Here is a 20470-nt window from a genome sequence, read left to right on the forward strand (position 1 = left end):
TTCTCTTTAACTTTACGGCTTGCGGGGTCCCAGTTGTGCCAGCGTGGTTTCCTCCCCCCCCCCACCCCCCTTTCTTCGAGAATAAAAGGTGCCGGCAAAAAGAATGAGGAAAGAATTTGTCAGCCCGGGACTTTTATTGACTCCCGTGCTGCTCCTGAGCTCTCTCGTTGACAGGACGAACGTGGGCTGGGCGACACGCGCGGAGCGGGGATGCTCAGGAGTGCCGGGGCTGAAGTGGGGGGGTCGGCGGGGCCCGTTAGACCCACGTCTGGGGGGGCTCTATTTCAAAGCCAGCAGCCTTCTGCCCGGTGTCCTAGGGGACGCCGGGAGGAATCCGTCCCCTCCGCAGAGCGCTGCCTTTGCTGCCCTCTGACAAGCGCCCTCCGGCTCAGCGCCCCCCGGGCCGCTCTGTGCGGGGGGGCCGTGCTGCAGGGCTCCTGCCGGAGGGCCGCGGGGCCGGGCTCGGCTCCTCGCCTTCCCAGAACCGCCCTTATTTGCCCCGTTACTCTCTAAAGGACGTCGTGGCGCGAGGAGGATTAGACGGCACCGGGGGCGGCGCAAGGGGTCCGGCTCCAGCCGCCGAGGGCCCGGCGCCCCCCGGCCGGGGCTGCCCTCCCCCGAGGCTGCCCCCCCGCCGGCTCCGAGCCAACGCGGGCCCGGCCGGAGAAGCCGCTCGGGCAGGCAGCCGGCCGGGCGCTCCCTCCCCCGCCGCCCTTATTTTTGCTGAATTAAGAAGGTGACATTATTCTTTTCTTCAAGTGCTTCTGTTAATATTGAAAAACGTGCGCTTGCATTTCAAGCGGGCGCGCTCAGCCTCAGCGGCCGTTTCAATATTAATGAAATTGTTTAATCTCCTAAATTCGTCGTGTTTAAGTTACGTTTTGGTGAGTTACTGCCCGGCTCCGAAAATACCGTTGCTGGAGGGGACGTGCGCCCACCACAAAGGGTCCTTCCCTCCGGGGCTTGCTGCCCCCGAGCCGCTCCTTCCCTCCTGGCTCGGGTGCCAGCCGCCCTCCCCTGCCAGCCCGGCGCGTTGGGGCCGGGTCCTGCCCGCGGGCCGCGCGGCCGGCAGCGGAGCTGCTCGTCTGGGATCGGGCCGCGCTGCCCGGCGGGAGGGCGGCGGAGCGGAGGTAGCAGCAGCCCGGCCGTTGCCGCTCGCACACGTACACACCCAGACAGACAGACAGACAGACGGACACACGCACCCAGACAGCCACACACACGCACACACGTGGCCGCACGCCCCGCCCGAGGCACGCCGAGCACCTCCGGGCCGAGGCCGCCCGCACGTCCCGCACCGGCCGTCCCCGAGCAGCCCCGCGGGACGCCCCCGGCCGCGGCCCCGCGCCTGCCCCCAGCCCCCCCGGTCTCGGCCCGAGGGGGTCGCGAAGCTGGAGCAAGGCGGTGCTGGGGGAGCAGGAAGGCGCCTTCCCGGGCCGGGCGTCGAGGAGCCCCCCCCCGGCTCTCTCCCCGCAAGAAGCCTTCGCGAGCGAGGCCGGGCTCGCCCGGGTTTGGCACAGAGCAAGTCTCTCGTTACGGGGAAAAAGGCTCGCCTCGAGTTAGCCAACACCACAAATCAGATAACAATGCAGAACAAACAGAATACCACAGCCGAGCAATTTCCATGTCAAACATCCCACTGCTCAGTAGCTCCATTTGTAAGTGTGAATTGCAGACTAAGCTTCCTGCAAAGTCCACAGAAAGGTTAGTGCATACCTTCACCCCCACCCCAGTTACTGGGTACCATCACACTGCAATTCCGCTGGCGGAGCCTTTTCACCCCTCGCCTTGTCTTCAAATGGAAATGATTCCTATTGGCCCAAGGTGTCCATGTAAATAGGTGTAAATGAAACCAGATTATGCCTTTCTCTCAGCCCCCTCCTCCCGCTGCCCTCCCCCTCCTCCCAAGGCGATTGTCATATGATAGCAAAGAAGTGGCACATTAATGAAGCGCCTCTACAGGGGTCTTTTCTGCTCATGTCACCACATAAAACTATCAGATGGTTAGAGGAAGGACATGGAGGCAACTACTTAGCTCATCTCGGCTGCGGAGAAGCGAAGGAGCCTCCGCTCCAGCCCAGCTGCCGGTGGTGTAAAAGCAGCTGATTCAGTCCGCGGAGGAGCAGGGAGGGGTGCGCCGGAGGACTCCCCCAGCCGCGCCGAGCCAGCTCGCCGCCTGCCCGGGACTACCGCGGGGCCGAGCGGCCGGGAAGGGGGCGAGAGAGGCGCCGGAGGACCGGGCTGGCAAGGAGCCCCGCGTCCCAGCCGCGTCCCGGATGCGGACTGTCAACTTCCAGCAACTTTAAGGTGGGCGTACGCGGGGCTGGCGCGGAGCGGTGCGGGACGGGGCGGGAGGGGAGGGGAGGCGATGCGAGTGGGTCCCCTCTCGTCGCCGAGGCCGGGCGGCAGAGCGACCTCCAGGGCCAGCCGGCGGGCGGGGAGGCCCGGGGCGCGGAGCAGGGCACGGCGCCGTTCCCCCGCCGGCGCTGCGCGGCCCCGCTCCGCCCCGGAGGGACGAGGCCCCTTCCCCGCGCCCCTGCCCCTGCCCCGCTTTCCCCACGGCCGGCCGGGAGCCGGTGCGAGCCCGTCGCGCTCACCCTCCGCCCCCCTCCCTGTCGCTGCCCTTCCGCAGATCCCCGCGGCTCCCCTAGCGAAGATGCCTCGCCCGGGCAGAAACACGTACAGCGACCAGAAGCCTCCCTACTCCTATATCTCCCTGACCGCCATGGCGATCCAGAGCTCCCCGGAGAAGATGCTGCCCCTGAGCGAGATCTACAAGTTCATCATGGACCGGTTCCCCTACTACCGGGAGAACACGCAGCGCTGGCAGAACTCCCTGCGCCACAACCTCTCCTTCAACGACTGCTTCATCAAGATCCCGCGCCGCCCCGACCAGCCGGGCAAAGGCAGCTTCTGGGCGCTGCACCCCAGCTGCGGGGACATGTTCGAGAACGGCAGCTTCCTGCGGCGCCGCAAGCGCTTCAAGGTGGTCAAGTCAGACCACCTGGCCCCCAGCAAGCCGGCCGACGCGGCGCAGTACCTGCAGCAGCAGGCGAAGCTGCGGCTCAGCGCCCTGGCCGCCACGGGCACCCACCTGCCCCAGATGTCCACCTACAACCTCGGCGTGTCGCAGCCGTCCAGCTTCAAGCACCCCTTCGCCATCGAGAACATCATCGCCCGAGAGTACAAGATGCCCGGGGGGCTCGCCTTTTCCACCATGCAGCCCATGCCGGCCGCCTACCCGCTCCCCAACCAGTTGACTACGGTGGGCAGCTCCATCGGCACGGGCTGGCCCCACATGTACGGCTCCGGCATGATCGACACCGCCACCCCCATCTCCATGGCCAGCGGCGAGTACGGCGCCTACGGCGTGCCCATCAAGCCGCTCTGCCACGGGGGGCAGACTTTGCCGGCCATCCCCGTCCCCATCAAGCCGACCCCCGCCGCGGTGCCGGCCCTGCCCGCCCTGCCCGCGCCCATCCCCACCATCCTCTCGAACTCGCCGCCCTCCCTCAGCCCCACGTCCTCGCAGACGGCCACCAGCCAGAGCAGCCCGGCCACCCCCAGCGAGACTCTGACCAGCCCGGCGCCCGCCCTGCACTCGGTGGCCGTGCACTGACCCGCGCCGCCCGCCTCTCCCCGCGCCCCTCTCGCCGCCTCTCCCCTGCTCCGCTCCGCTCCGCTCTCCTCCCTTCCTCGCAAGCCGGGAACTTCCCCGCGGCAGGTCGAGGGTGGCGGCTACGTGGGCTGCCTCGGCGCCGCTGCCCTACCCTAACTTTGGCCTCGGCTCCCCGGAGGCGAAGCGAAGCGAAGCTGCCCGCCGGCGGCCCGAGGGGGCTGCGGGCACCTTGGCCGGGCAGGACGCTGGGCAAGCCTGGCCTGGCGTTGCCTCCTGCCCTTCCTTTGTCTGGGGACGGGCAGGGGCTTAGACAGGACAGATCCTAAAATCCACGACCGGCGTGGCACGGCTGCGGCCCCCTGCCCGAGAGCAGCGACGCTTCTCCAGCCTCCGAGTAGGAAACCCGCGGACCCCGCGACCCCGGCAGGCGCTCGGGCCCCTTGTGCGGCTGCGGGACCGGCTGCAGGGCTGCCCCGCAGAGGAGCAGGAGCGCAGCCGGTGCAGGGCAAGCGCCGTGCAAGGGGCAGTGGTGTTCAAAGCGCCCGCTCCCATGTAAATACTGGGCTTGCATCTGTACTGTAAGTCACACGAGGTCCCCTTCGCAGTACCTGTTGTAACGTGGGTGTTTGCCATAGTTTGCAGGTGGAAGAGAAGGCGAAGGCGATTTGTCTGTTAACTTCCGATTCATTTGAAGGTTGGGGGAGCTGGAGGGTTTTTTCTTTGCTAATTCTGCAGCTGTTCATTCCATAGCTTACAAACCAACAATACCAATAAAAATAAACCTGTCACAAGCACACCACCCCGCGTAGCTTAAGGAAAGCTGCTGCAGTCCCTGCAGCAGCACGGCGAGGGACAGACTGCGGAGGTAACCCTTGCTTCTGCTGGAGCCTTGCAGGTGGGAGAGAGGGGGCTAGGGAAGCTGTACATGTTTGTCAATAGGAATGATTATAAAACGTGTAAAATGCACTTTTGTTTGAAATACTTTCTAGTTTTAGGTAGTTTGCTGGAAACTGAACTGTTCTGTCGTGAACTGCTTAAGTTAAGGAAAAGAAAAACGAAAAAAGCCACAAGCAGCGTTAGCGTCTATTGAAACTGTAAAGAAATTTCTTTTTAACTTTTTTTCTTCCTGTACAGAATGAGCATGACATTTTAAGTATTGATGTTCTTGTTCCCAGCATGTGTGTTTTAAAACAAAGGTAAAGAAAAGTGTCTACGTTAAATTATGAACCTAGTCGTCCAAATAATATTTTCTCATTAAAATATGTAAATGCAGATACAGTTTCTTATTTGTCTTTTTGAAGAGTTTACACTAGAAAAGTAAAGCATTAGTTAACAAAAAAGGAACGACCTTATTCCAATATTGAGATAATCTAAAGAGCATTTGCACGGGAGGTTACTATAAATGCAGCTAGTAACACAGCAGAACATGTTCGATAAAATCGTCATTACCGCCACTTTCCCGCAGACATTACACAAAGCATGTTCTGTGTATTTTATGTATCTGTCTATACACACACCTATATGCTCATGCACACACATCAAGGCGTCCATCTCCTGTACTGAGATACAAACGTACTAATTTATGCTCATGTGCATCTGCATACTTCCAGTTAATTTTTCTCTAAAAAGTAGAAAAAGTAGTGAACGTCTACAACACAGAATGAACATAAAAGAGAAAAAAATCTTTAAAGGATTAATTAGTTTTTAAGGCGCAGAACACTGAATTTCAGCAGTTGCAGTGTTTCTTACGAAGGGCATATATAAAATCTTATATCGAAATATATCAAAATCTTTTCCGAGTAGAAGAGGAATCTTGCAGCATTCTTCTCGTTAACTTCCCGAAGCATTGCCCTTGCTTCAGCTGCTGCTAGTAATTCCCCCTCTCTACTAATCACGCTTTTTCAGAAGAAAAACAAAAAGCGAGCAAACAAACAAAACCCGCTAAGTCGCCAACCGTAACACTTTTAGGATTTATCCGCTTTTCCGTCAGCCAATGCACGGTCCCTTCTAACCAGGGAGGCCAGCGAGGCACACTGAAAACGGGATGCCGAGCACTTCCGGGGGTGTTCTGCAGTTCTTGTAGGGATTTTGCAAGGATTCTGCAATTGCTGAAAAAGCCACATGCAGCCTAGTGAAATTAGCAAAGAGGTGTCTCGGGACGAGCGGCCAGGAACACGGTTACGGGACGACTGAATACTTAAACGCATATTAGAAAGCGACCGACATTGTATTCTAATGAGCCGACGGGATTCACTGATTCTACGTTCCCGATTTTACAGAGATCTGTCCCTGCCTGATCTCTGAATTTCTGGACCATGAACAAGGTCCAGAACAAGGGATGCACAAGATGCACAAGGGACATCCCCGTTTCCTGAGTACCTACAGCGAGGTACTTGCGAAAGTTTTAAGCTTAATGTAGAGGGTAATTAATCCAGTCGCGACCATTTTTGAAAAGAGAACGGATCCCACACACAGAAAAAAGGTGGAAAATACATGAATCATTGGGCTGATTAAAATGCATGAAGCTGCTAAAGCTTGTCAGATGGGGGACAACTGAACTCATTCATCAAGTCCAACCCACGATTATATCAACACGATCAGCTAAAGAAAGCATTCAAAACTTATCACCAGATCAATGGACACATAACTCGACAAACTTTTCCTAAACAAGCGATGACCTACATTTTTAAACGACGAGGACTCTCCTTTTCTCTTTTTTCTTTTTTTTTTTTTTTTCTTTTAGGGTCTAGCACTCAGAACAAATCCTCAAAGACGAAAGCCGACCTCAGCTAAGAAGAAGAAGAAGAAGAAGAAGAAGAAGAAGAAGAAGAAGAAGAAGAAGAAGAAGACGAAGAAGACGAAGAAGACGAAGAAGAAGCAGCAGCTGCACTTTCAGGGTCTTTTTAGACTACCCAGTCAGCGGCGGAGAGCCCGACCTGCCGAGCTGCTGCCCCGGCTGCAGCAGGCGCAGCGCCCGCCCCGCTCCGCGCCCCTCCGCGCCCGCCGGCTGCTCGCTTCCAACAAGTGCGGAGCTCGGCGCGTCGCCTGAATTTACTGCTCCGACTTGGTAAATCTCTCCAATGGCTCAAGTCCAATGTCAATAAACACAGATCTGAAGCAGAGCAGCGAGAGACAACGGCGGGGAGGGAAGGAAGGGGCGAAGGGGTGCGAGGGATCAGCCGCGGCCGAGCGGCACCAGGTTAGGGTAGGAGGGGGGGGGAGGCACTTATTTCTCTTTTGTGTTATTTGCCAATGAGACACGATAACCTAAGCGCGGCCGATGCAAAGAGGCACTACCCAAAGGCTCTTTTCCTTCCGAGGATGCGCTTGAGCCCGGGCGCACAAGGTAAGCGCTCCCAGCGGGTAGCGCTTAGCGACTCGGGCTTCCGCTTCATGCCAGAGCACGGGCTGCGCACCCATCCTCGCCGGGGCAGTCCCTTTCCTCCCCCCTGCTATTTTTTTTTTTTTTCTCCCCTCTCCTCGACGTGCGACAGGCCGCCACCCGCAGGAGCGGCTCCCAGCTGGCAGGCGGCCAGCAGCCGGCCCCGCCGCCGCTCCGGGAGCTCCGGGCCGGGGCTGCCCCGCGCCGGGACCCGGGACCCAAGAGCCCGGAGCCGGGAGCCGGCCGCGCTCCTCGGGAGGGGCAGCGCCAAGCGCCGCGGCAGCCTCCGTGCGGCTCAGCGCTGCGGCTTAATATAAATGTCACTCTGGGGGGCTTTTTTTTTGTTTTCGTTTTCTTTTTAGTAACAAAAAAAAAAAAGAAAAAAAAAGAAAAAAAAAAGACTGTGAAGCCGCGGAGGGGCTGTATTTGTTTCTTTTAAACTAACAACAAATTATCTAATTAATATGTTTCAATTACAGCATGAAAAAGAGAGGCTTTGGACCGCCTGCAGTGGGTTTACAATAGCCCCAGAGCCCACTATAAGAATTTACAATAACTTCACATCTGTTTCTTTATTTCCCACTTTTCGAGTCTAAAACTCCTCTCGAAATCACTTCAAACCGTGGCCCAAGTTATGAAATATGGTCTCTCTGCCAGGAAAAAAAAAGGTGGAAAGAAAAAAAGGACAAAACTTTGCAGATCGAGGCTTCATTTGCAAGCTAGAAAGTGAAAGCCCCATTGAAGAGCATTAAACAAATATATTAGAATTCTGTCACTTTATGCAATTGAGTAGATCAAATAAAGGGTCCCAGGCCACTTCATTCACTCTCATTCACTTGAATAGAAAATGCAAAGAATAGCAAACCTAGACTGGGCCACCGATGTAGATTTAGCCCTTTTTTTCTAAGAGACAAAAAGGCTGAATTTTCACAAACACATTGCTGACTCGGGGACTAGGAAACCAGCACTGAAACCCCTTTGGAATTTAAATTCATTTTATCTTCCTCTCTCTTTCTGGGTCCATTTGCGCTACAGCGCAGGCTGCACCAGCACCCTTGTTTGCAAAGAATACAATGCCACACAACACAAACTGCAGGCTCCAGATTTACCACGCCGAGCCACGGTGCGGTTCGGGAGATAACGTTTTTATTTAGGAGCGAGAAAGGGAACAGGCGAGAACACCGGCCAGCAGCCCACACAGCCCCTTCGTGGGCAGCGTGGTGCAGGGCTCTGCGTGGCAGCCCCATGCCAGGCATGGCCATGCTCCCTGCGGAGAGGCCGCAGAGAACAGCCCGTGGAGCACCATACCCCTGCTGCCGGCTGTGCACAGCCCTGCACAGCCCAGCCCCGCTGCTGTGGGCTGGGCGGAGGCCGAGCTGCATGGCTGCTGCTGCAGACACTGAGCATGCCAAGGCGTGCCTCCTCAGTAGGTGCTGCCAAACAAGGGCTCTTGGTTTTGTGCTGCCAAGAAGGGCCTTGGCGTTTATTAAGTAGTAACTGGAGTATTTTGCATTAATTAGAGCAGCTCCGCAGAGAGACGAGTACAGCCACAAATTGTCTTGCAGCACAGGAGAAGCCTCTGCTTTCCCACTCTCCCAGCTAGCATGGCACAGCCAGTGCAAACCACTCCACGTACCAGGCTTGTTTGTCAATATTAACTTAGATGCATTTTTCCTGGTGATGAAATGAGAGCACCCTGGGGGGCTGCGGCTTCGCCCCCCCTCCCGCTGGCTCTAAGGGCCTCAGGCTGACTGCGGTGAAGCTGCCTTCCCGGCCTCTCTGAAGCACCATCGGCCTTAGCGCCTGCCGCAAATCCAGGAGCTCCTGCTCCCAGGACTGCACCCCAAGCAGGCCCACCCGTTAGCTCCATGTTTTAACAGCCTAGCCTATTCATTACAGCGCAATTTTGTTCCTACCATCAGCAGTGCTGCCACATTTCCAACCGAATGTGAAACAATACAAACTCGGCGGAAATACCCAAAAAGGCACCATCGCCTCTGTTTAGAAATTCCTGAACATCAGCGCGCAACACGTCATCCAGCTCTGGCCAAAAACACGTGCTGGAAATGTTAGGTCAATGCTAGGATGGATGGAAAAGCCTGCAGACCCTACAAGCCTACAGTGTGCTGCGGGATATCGAGGTGGATGAAGCACCCATCTGGGAGCAGGGAAAGCAATGCTCCACTGCCAGCTGCAGATGGCAACCATCTTTTCAGACAATCACAAGTCCATTTTTTTCACAGCACTGATTTGCATTTTTCTAGCAAGCAGAGCAATGTCTGCAACTGAGCCTCTCCCACCTCCTCCTGTATTTCTCTCCTGCTGTAGGCTTTGTGGACCTGGTGGAAACTCACTTGCAATCCCTCAGCTTCACAATGCAAGCTCCCGGCAGCAGAGTGCTGAGGGGCTGAATGGTGCAGGCAGCACCCCGGGGCCGTTATGCCATGCTACTGCTTGTGTTCTGCAGAGTTGTCTCGCTGGGTGCTGCTGGGGTGGGCAGTGCCTCTCCCCCCCAGCAGGCTGGGCTGCAGGAACATGACTCGCATCACCCCCTGCTCTCAGCTCCCCTTCGTGTCTAGCAGGGGTTATCAGACTGCTCACACCGAGCGCAAGGATGGGATTTGGCTGTGTGAACCTGCTGAAGGAGCCCACAAACACAAATAATTCGTGTTTCCTCTTGATTTGTGCTTGATGTACTTGAGCCATGGCTGAAGATAATTTCATAATTAACCCTCCTAATTTCTAGGTTAAGGAACTTCTCTGGAGGATAGGAAAGAGAATCAAGAGATTGATCCCTATTACATGTAAATGGGCTCCAAATTTATGTTTCGTTGGTGGCAACGAGAACATTCTAACGGATTCTAATAGAGACCATTCTAATGAGACACTCTGACAGATAACAGTCCTGTTCACTTATTTATTGAGATACCACTTCCCTCCCTCCTCACCTTTCATAGATGTAGAAGAGTCAGCTGTATCTGGAGGCTCTGAGAAGCAGATATGTTCCTGAAAGTACGTGGGGACAAGCTGCACACCACTGAGGTGCTTCCCCTGCTAGCCAAAGACACAGTTTTCAAGCAAGTCACTGTCAATCATTCATTATTTGCAAGACAGGTGACAGGGCTTTCTCCTGCAAAAAGATAGCTACGGTGTATTTCAGGGGAAGACATGCATCTCGTAACAAACAGCTCTATAGGGAGGAAGAGCTCATGCCTTGTTGCTTGCCCTGCACTGCTGAGTTTTCTCACCTGATCACTCGTTCTGTCCCCTAGTCACAGCACAGCTGCCTGAGCCATGCTTGTGAACACTTTATACATTAACTGTGGAATTCAGGGTAGAAATTTAATTCCATTAAAGTCAACAGAAACTTCCAAGTGATTTAAATCGAGCAAGGATTTCACACTCAGCTGTTCTCAGAACATTCTGAAGGTTTTCTAAGTAAGCAAGCCCTCTTCCCTTCTCTTGGCTGGGGGTCACAATCAGCCAGTGGGTGGGGTAGGTCACAGAGCACAGACACAGGATCCGAAACGCTGCATGGTTACAGGAGACAGCAAACGACAAAATATGTGTTATCTCACTTTTTTCCTACCATGTTAGTCCGGTGCTTTCAGACCATAACCCAGAAATGCTTTTTTGTTCTTAGCCACATCTAGAGCCTATACCAACAGTAGTGGCAAAGGAAGGACCAAACTGCGAATACTGGGTTCTGTGTTTCTCTCTTCTTTTCACAAAGTGCATCTCTGTTTTTTGAGAGCTTGGAGGAAGGAAGGGCAGCTGAAAATCCCCTTTCAAGATTGTCAGGGTAACTTTCAGGCTGTGGACTAGGCAATCTGAATGTTAAAATCACAGCCTTAAATAGAGATAAAACAAAAAATTTTCAGAAATTCTATCTTTTCTGTGCTTTGACTCTGTATTCTCAACTATGAGCGATTGATGAATTTATCAATTCATTCTGCTTTAAAACCATGTTAACTGTTTTTTTGCACGCATCAGTAAGACCTCAAATGTGCATCCTCCCTCCTTTTCAAACAACAAAACAAACATTTGAGATTCTCCAGTATTCATTTCTCTAGGATTGTTAAGTTTCAGGCACAGTAAGACTTGTGATAAAACCATGAGAGCTACTTCTTCTTTGGTCTTTCTTCTGAAATCAGCACTAAAAGACTTGGTGGCAGATGTTGGTAGAAATGTTTGTTAGTTTTGATGTAAAGGGGTGAAGGATTTGTTCATTTTCTGTAAGGTTTCAATACTGGCAAACTCCCTAGTAAGCAGTTACACTGGTGTTAAAGCTGTTTGTGTTCTCATGGGGAACTTACACCGTAAGTTATACCAGTGGAAGCACATTTTCTCAGTACAATCTGTTTCAGTAGAGTGAGTCTCGCTGGCCTAGCTGCCATGGAGGACATGTACGCAGCCACATTTTTCCAGCTGCTGCCCTGGTGCTGGTGTAGGTGCTCACTCATGGATGCCAGCAGCCCCGGTTGATACAGTGAGGATTTGGCTAAATTGGAGCTAATTGACTGGTTATGTCCTCACAGGACAGACAGCACGTCCAGAAAAGAGTGGCAGAGTACAAGAGGGCCAAAAGTCCTGCTCTGCCCACACAGCCAGAGCTGTCTGCACAGCCTGGAGAGAGGGCACACCACCAGCTGGGATCACGCAAGGGGCGACTACTCTGGAAATCACCTTATTCTCTACTTCGCCCTTTGCGTGAACTCAGTGAGGGACAACTAACAGTAAACTCCATTGTCTACAATAAAAATAAACCCAGTTCTGCCCACAGCACTCAAAGTCTCAATCTGGTCAGCTTTCTCTACCTGCAGTTGATATGTCTGAGCTGTGTATCAGAAACAATGCTTTTTTGCCCAGCCAGTCACAGGCATGAATTATAAAACACAATGGAATTCTAAAGCTTTGCCAGACCACAGAGTCTCTGACAGACATCAGATCACACAGCCACCCAGAACATTACAAAAGAAGAAAACACATGAGACATCTAGCACTCCTGACCATTCATTAGCCCTCCCTTTGCAGTAAGGGCAGCATACACATCTAAGTGTCACTTTTTCTTTTACTTATAATGCTGGAAGTCCCTCAAAATTTTTCTCTTTTCCTGATCATTCTCCATTGTTAATTCCCAATAAATAAAGCAACAAAAAACCCCAAACTGTTTCTCCATGATCAAGCTCTGGGTGATTTTCTTTTTCTTTCTAAGTAAAGAGATACTGCTTAAAAGGATAGTTTTGGGGTCAAATGCCATTGCAAAGAAACTCAGTGGGATGAATCTGGGTCATTAACAATGCTTTCCTTATTTCTCAATGTGAGTCAGGGAGGTTATGGTTCTGTGAATGTGGATGTGGCACAGTTGGGTAGGAGGTCAACAGCACGGAGTTAAGTACTATTTTCAGCATTGTCTTCTCCTTCAGCTTTTGAGTGTACAATGCAGAAGCTGTCAGTATTCATCCACTTTAGCTCTAGAAACACCTCTTAGGAAGGCTGGGAACTGAAAACCATCAAGCATCTTTACATAAGCCTGGACCTTTGGAATACCCTGACATGAGGCAGAATTCCTCTAACCTCTCAGCCTAGCAATGGCAAAAGCCTTACTACCTGGAAGGAGGAGAGGGAAGGAGGAAGAAGGAGGAGAAGAAGGAGGAAGCCTTCTCATTTTACTCACACAGAGCAAGACTGTCAAATACAAGTTTGTACAGAAAGTTCCTACGCTGCTAAATTATATATACAAATATCTACTATGTGCAGAGAAAGCATCATGCACTTTAGGCTCAAGCAAATGGGCATGAAAATGTGACTTTTTTTTTTTCAAAATAAAATCACATTTCTGAGTCTCCATGGACAACTCAAAACTCTAGGCAATAAGGTGCCATCTACTTCCCTGGAAGTCAACAAGCTATTGGCAATGCAAAGCAACATATTCATCTCTGTAGAACAAATGACTCAGACTATTTTTGGATATTTCTATTTCATCATTTAGTTGCTGAAACTGTGTAATTAACACACAAAAACACTGGAAAAAATCAACAGGCGGAGAAAGATCTGCCAAAATATTGCCATGAAGTGTTTTCTCAAATACTGCAGCATCCAGAGCCTGACACAATGAAAACTTCAATCTGTTCTCATAAGCCCTCTCCATGACCTTGGTGGGAGCAGTACTAGGATTTCATTCTGTAAGTCCTGTAAGGAGCCATTAGTGTCAGCATTCAGGGAGCTCTCTCTGGACACAGAAGCTTTTCAAGATTGTACATCACTGTCCTTATGCTGTTATCTTTTCAGCCCACAATACAGCTCCTGTTGATCTCAGTGGGGATGTTGAACACAGAACATTATCGAAAAGTGTATTGTAGTGTAAGCACCGGAATAAATTTACCTGGTTCCCTACAGGTAATGTCCTTTGTTCCCTAAATCATACGTGCTTTAACAGCCCTCCCTTCCTATTTCCCCTATGACAGCCTACCAGACAAGAGCAGGTGAAGTAATGAGCTGCTTGCTGACTTGACAGCAGATGCACCCACTGACCAACTGGTTCACTGCTGCCAGACAAAAAGAACAGTGGTTCAGTTCAGACCGTCTTTCCCTCAAGAACGGACTAGTTTGAGCCTCACTTTTCTATCCAGGCAACATTTAAAAAAAATATTTAAGAATACATTACAAGAAATAAGGCACTCAGTTAGTAGAAAGAGGGCTTTTACTGCTCTCATTTTCACTGAAGCTGGCCAAAATGTTCAGCATAGCGTGGGGTGACTGAGAACACAGGCAGAAAACTTGGTCTCATAGGCCCCACTTCATCAGCAAGCCAGTATTAAAACTTCCAAGCTTAGTAAATACAACAAAAAAACAGCTAGTTACTAGGACTGCCTAAACAATATTCTCTACCCCCAAAATTATCAAAAAAACCGAGCAAGTGTGTATATCAGTCTCATCCCTGATGTGAAGCAGTTCTGTTCAGCCTCTATGCTCTTGCTCTGAATGGTGCAATTTTCAAATGCATTTTGTCTTCTTGTCCCACACTTTGTCCTAACTGCTTTAAACTCTGTGTTTAATAACAGCATATTAATAATGCATCTTACAAAGAGGAATTAGGATGGATTTCATTAATACTAACAACTTGGCTACGTTCTCACCATGTGAATATAGCATAAGTAAAACATTTTTGATGCCAAATCTTGAGCTTATGACACATGGAATTACTTTGTTCAAAGCCCCTGTCAGCTTTCCATTAGTTACTGATAAATCAAACATGCTAAAATGATGCAGCAAATAATCTCCTCCCATTTGGAAGATGTGTGATCTCTTTGGGACTGGCCTATTTACAACAGCTATGATGTTCCACACACTTGGAAAGAACGTGGGATTTCTTTCCTTTATACTCTGAAAGTATTCAGATTTTTTTTAAGGTATTATTATTTTTTTTAATATACTGTTTTCCTACATTTCCCATCACAGGCTTAGATCTATTTTTTATCCTTTCATCAGAATATATGCTGACCCTTTCAAGATTTATCTGGTGACAAAAGAACAGCTTCTATAGGAATTACTTTTCTAATGGCAACTCGGTTAACAGAAAGCTAACCTTCTGGATATCACATCACTGTCTCCGGCCTTATATTTCCTCTGCATGTTCAGTTTTAGGGCAAATTCTGCAAAGTCAATGGATTGGCAAATGCAGACCCTAGCCTTGTCCTATTCTTTGACTACAGCTCTCTTGAAGGCAAATTACTGCGGGGCAGAGTCTTTTAGCCCCACAGCTGCCTCCACTCTATCAAACTGAGTACTGAAAAATGTTTCTATCTAGGAAGAGCAACACATTGATTGCTGTCCAAAGTAGACTGGCTATCTGGAGGACATGGGCTTTGTGGTTACTTTTGTTTACTGATCTGCTGCATCCCTCAATGACAGGAATGGCCAATGGCGTAAAGAGGGAGCGCTGCCAGGGAAACAAAAGCTTTAGTACGAGACCACAAAGACAACCTGGATCTCTATCAGAAAGAAGGTAGGGTTACTGCACCTAGTCATCAGAAGCCTGAGTACTCCACAAAGAGCACAGCAGCCCGCTACAGGAGCAACAGGAAGGATTGGGTTATAGAAACTGCATCAGTATCACACCGTGTTTGTGCTTGATCTCTTCTAAACATGTCTTAGAAAAAGAACTATGTCACCAGTGGAGACTGCAGTATGGTCACCGTATTTTACTGCTGCAATAGTCAGCAAGTTATTACTGGGATTATTAAGAATAAAGACTCTAAGGCAAAGGTAGAACACAATGTCAGTTTTGTACATTTTTTTCTATAATCTTAGTATAAAACATTATTTACATGTAAGAAAGAAATCTGCTAGAAGCAAACATGCACAAATACATGGAGCAACTTGTAACTCTTGGAGGAATAATTGTTTCCCTCCCATTGGCACATTCCCTATCCATATTTAACCCTCCACAGACAAAGAATCCCCCCTCCTCAGTACGTGGATAGGTATTTTAACGTGGATCTGAATCATTATTAAAAAAAACAAGTTCAGATATTTAATTTCTGGGAGACCCCTCTGTCTGCATCAAGAGTCATTCAGCTGATAACATTAATCAGTTGTTTACAGGACATTGAAAGTTTGGGGTCCAAACATGAGTCTATACAGTCAAGAGAAGGTATGGAACTATTCAGCTCAGAAAGAGGAATTTCCTGATTCTAAGGAACACCAAATACTAACGTACAGTTACTGAGGCCACTCATATTAGGAGGGAGCAAATACTGTTCAGTACCCGCACAGAACTGGCCAAGACATCGGATGGCAAGTGACAGGTTACACTGCGTGCTGTGCCCACTGACATCGCGGTCTGGCCTGTTCTAGTCACTTCTGCTCTATCAGGGAATCCCAGCACCAGTCCTAAGGGACAGCCAAACTGGCGGCTGTCATATACGCATTTCTGTCATGTGATGCTAATTGCTAATTTTGCTTGGGAATACAGATTTAGCCATGTAAAATACACTGAACAACATCTTAATTCAAACAGTTTGAAAAGAGATTTCACAAGATGATATCAGGCCTCCAGAACTTGATAGATTTTTTTCACAGACAAATGGGGGAAAATTCCTTTCACTACTTCCATATGAAATAATAAATAAAAGAGAATCAAAACGAAAATGTTTGGAATTGATTCTAAAGTATCTAAAGACATGTAAGTCATTAATATTTATGACATTAAATATTAGTTATATTTGATGTCTAACGAAGACTCGTCTGTTTCATCGGAAACAGCTTTCTTATTTTCTCATGAATATAGAGCCAGCCTTATTAATAAAACAAAATACATAAAAGAAAACAAGTAGAGACTGAAGGTTCAGCTAGTTTGTTAAAGGTTTGTATACATGTTTTGTACTTATTTTTGATGCTTTTCCCTATAAATTACAAGCTTGGGGAAAGAGAAGAAGATAACTTGAGTGTAAAGTTTAAACCGCTTACAAATAAGAGAGAGATGTTTGAAGCTGAATTGCCCTGTCTGGCAAAAAAGAGCTCCTACACAGCACACTTGAGAACCATAAATCAGTCCACACGCAAATGCCCCCGTCACCAGCTGGAGCTGTGCCCCAGCTGCGGACACAGCCCAGCGTGCCCTGCATAAGCACAGAGCCTGAGTGGGACCAGCAGCTTGGGAGCTCCTGCCCTAGCCTTGCTAGTGGGATGGTTAAGGTTAAGTCTGCCCTGTGGTCCTGTACTTCTGACACCTGTGGTTATGAGACGGGATAGTCCAAACATTGGTGCACTTGCCTACAGCTTAGAAAAATGAGGTTAATTTTCCAGCTCATTCACTGACTCTCAAAGCATCCACAGGATCTTACGAAAAAGGCAGCTGGAACCCAAGGAGATGAAACAGCCATTTCCCTGTACCCAGACTGTATGACATAGGCCTCAACTGTCTTCAAAGAGTTTGTATATGTATACCCTCTTTGCTAAACTTGCAGAGGGTTTCACAACCACCTACATCACATGCTCCAGCATCTAAGTATCTTTACAGCCAGTAACTCTGAGACAAGACTTACACATTCTTTGCTGCCAAAATTACATATGGAGGCCCTTTGTGCCTGCTCCCTCTAAAGGAACTGACACCACTTCCTAAACCCTGAGTGATATTGTGCAAATCAGTGCACAAATGCTTGCGATGAATTCAAATTCTACGGTAGGAGGAATCACAGGAGTATCTAAAACTGTGAAAATAACCTCTGGGATATGCGAAGCTCAGTTGAAAGCAGTCTGCAGAATAGAATAATGACAGAGAGCTGATCAGCTTTGGATGGGATTAGTTTACCACAGAGGACCTACACAAAGACAAGTGTCTGAAAGAAGTCCAGTAAGAGGCCAGACTTGCTTTGAGTACCTGATCCACGGTTTGAGTGCCTGATTAGTAGAACCCTAGAAAGTTGAACTCAAGAAGCTGGGACTGAAGAGAAGATAAAAGCCCTGCACAGACAGTTTCAGCTCCTTAGACCCACAGTTTTATAGCGTGACCTCAGAAAAAGGGAATATGAGAAAACTCAGCAGACTATTTACTTTGGCTCAGCCCCTACTACCAGGGCTTATAGGAGACCACCCAGTGCCAGCCTCCAAGCTACAGCACCAGTGCCCTCAGCAGCCAGTATTGTTCCTTCTGTGCTTTGGCTGACATTTAGATTTATCTTTCTGTGTATTTTATGTCTTTTGTCCGGGTGAGCAGAGGTTTTTGGGGGGTTGGTACCCTATGTAAATTAGAGTACATGAATAAATCGGAAAGCTTATTTAATTATCCATGGACAAAGGAAGCACGACAGTTGTTTTGGACAGAAAAATCATTTTGTGAATGAAACAAATTCTGGTAAGATGTTGCACCTGCACTACACTTGGCCTGATGACTTCACAAGATCATGCTACTCATTATCTGTCTTCTCATCTTCAAACTGTAATTAATTGGTCAGTTACATAATTCCAGCATCACAGTACGAGCAAAATGCATCTTGTTTCTGAAGTCAAATGCAGTAAACTGTAATTTCACCAGAGCAGGGAATGACAGCTGCTAGATGAAAACAGTCTGTACTTTAAAGCTTGAATTTGACTCTATGCTTCATAAATGTGGCCTGGACCTGCATTACTGAGGAAGAAGAACACACAAATGCCTGCTTATCTCCTGTGCCTTGAAGGATTATGAAGAACTGAACCGAAACACAGCCCAGATGCCACTTCTCAGTGCGGGACCTTCCACAAGTGAATAACTAGGCCAAAATCTGGTCCCATTTATTTTTCTGTGGTTAAATGGCTTCTGAGTACAACACTGATGGTTGTGCATCACGAGAGTACTTCTTATTTTGTTGGTCAAGATGGAAACGCTGATAGGTATTTTAAACTCACAGAAAATCCTGCAGTATTTTTCACTAACATGAGTTTGCCCTGTAAAAAGTAAAGCAGTGATAAGTCAGCTCCCTCAGTTTAGGCAGCAGATGCTGTATATGGTTGCTTCCGGTTGAGTTTCTAGTGCTTAGGAGGTCTGCAACTGGGCTCTGTGTGTTTTTTTTGTTTTTTTTTTTAATTCATTTGCACAACAGGAACTCCTATTGCATTTACCGGGAGCCCAGGGAACACAATTCCCCCACCTCCCAAAACACAGTGGAAGCAACTGTCTGTGGGAAGACTTGGGACAGAGAGATGTAAGAACATAGCAGAAGCAAGAGCAAGATGACATAACTGCAGGATTTAGAGGGCTTTGAATTAAACCATATCAACAAAGGGAAGTGAATCCTTGTATATCAGAAGAAACTGACCTTGAAGCTTAGACTTACAGACCTTTCTGTCCTTTCTGCTCCTTTCCCCTATGACCGCAGTGAGAGCTCACCCACTCACGATCCCATTCGTGCCTGAGCCCGGGAGCCTCCTCTGCCATGTAGCCCTGTCCTGCTATGTGACAAGGCCTGGCTAGGAGGTGAAAGACTCCCTTGCATGTGTTTCTGTGAGCTTTCTGCGTGGCAAGGAAGGTGACACTGACTGAATATGACCCTAATTCTACCCTAACCAGCATAAAAAAGAGCTTGCAGTTTGCAGATGATGTTTCTGCTGTGCCTAAGTAATTGTAGAACCAGGTATCGGCAATATATTGTGTGTGAGTGAATGCCCATGGGTGTATGTATGTAGGGATATTCCAGGATTTTGTTTTGTTTCTAAAATGTCCTGGAAATTTAACTGAACTCTCACACTGAATCAATTTAAACTAAAAGACTTGGCATGGCTTTACTTGTATATCTTTCTTATGCATTTGTCCAATCAAAATGATAATGTAGACAAACTGTGGACTGCAAAGTGTATTATCCAGCAATATCTCATTATTATGCAAAAAATCAGATATTCACAGCAACTGTCTCATCTATTTATTGTTTGGTTACTCATCTGGAAATTTTAATACTTTCTTCAGGGGCAGGGGCTGGCAATAAAAAAACAGACCTATACATCAAACCTTTAACTTCCAGCCATCATTGTGTGCCATAATACAGATGGAGTAGCTATCAGCTCTCTTTACTGTGTTGGTTTATTTACTTCAAGTAAGAATAAAGATTTAAAGAGAATAAAGTAACAAAGTGCATTGCAACCTAAGTTTTTATGTTCTAAAGTGGAAAAAATCTTGACACATAGAATAAAAAAACCTGAATGTGGTAATTAATATGCAGCTGTAAGACCAATTAATTTATTAAAATTACACACCCAATTCCAACCTTTGAACTCCTGTTTTTTCCAAGCACATCAGTGGGCCTATTGAAGCGCAACTCCCTTAGTCAGGCTCACGTCTCTTTAGTGTAGGTCACATCACGGCGAACAGCAACAGTACTGCCCAGTGATTTTGCTCCTTGGTCTAGCGAAACACTCGAGTACACGGCTCACTTTGAGCATCTCACTGGTCCTACTGGCTCTCAATACGTTAACTCTCTCAGTGTATTAGCCACCCATTTTTGTCATACTGTTCTGCCTGTTCCTTAACTGCATGCCCCCCTCCCAAGTTTAGTGTCTCAATACTGCTTTCAGCTCCACGGGGCCTGAGTTCAATTATTCAAACTGAACTGATTCCAGCAGAAGCTCTGTGCACTTGGAGCTCTTTTTAAGTCTGGGATTTTACTAAAAATAAAAAATAATAAAAAAAATCACACTACAGCTAGCGTGCTTGGATAATAGGGCTTCCCACAGCTGCATGCAGTTCCCGCTCTGCGAACAGAGAAGTCATCACCCCACAGACCCCGGTGCCTCACGCTCCTTGGCTCTGAGTGGTCCCCAACAGGCGCTGGACGCCAACCTCCAGCAGCTCTAGCAATCACCTCTGGTTTCTCACTTGGACAGCAAGTCAAATCAAGATCTGTATTTATCAAGTCACACACACATTTTTCCTCACAGAAGGCTACTCCTAGGAAATGCATCAGCTCTCAATGTCCAAGCTACAATGATTGCAAAGT

General features: G+C 48.9%; 1 protein-coding gene across 1 annotated transcript; it reads left to right on the top strand.

Annotated features, from left to right (window-relative positions):
• Positions 1–1895: 1895 nt before the first annotated feature.
• On the top strand, positions 1896–4878 carry FOXB1 (forkhead box B1). The gene is made up of 2 exons (XM_040570386.1): positions 1896–2307; positions 2633–4878. The coding sequence occupies exon 2, from the start codon at positions 2657–2659 to the stop codon at positions 3617–3619; it is 963 nt and encodes a 320-aa protein (XP_040426320.1). The 5' UTR covers positions 1896–2307; positions 2633–2656; the 3' UTR covers positions 3620–4878.
• Positions 4879–20470: the final 15592 nt, after the last annotated feature.

This window comes from Cygnus olor, chromosome 11 (assembly GCF_009769625.2).
Source record: "Cygnus olor isolate bCygOlo1 chromosome 11, bCygOlo1.pri.v2, whole genome shotgun sequence".
NCBI classification, from domain to species: Eukaryota; Metazoa; Chordata; class Aves; order Anseriformes; family Anatidae; genus Cygnus; species Cygnus olor.

Coding starts and splice junctions, on each gene's coding strand:
- FOXB1 (XM_040570386.1), top strand. CDS start 2,657: ATGCCTCGCCCGGGCAGAAACACGTACAGCGACCAGAAGCCTCCCTAC.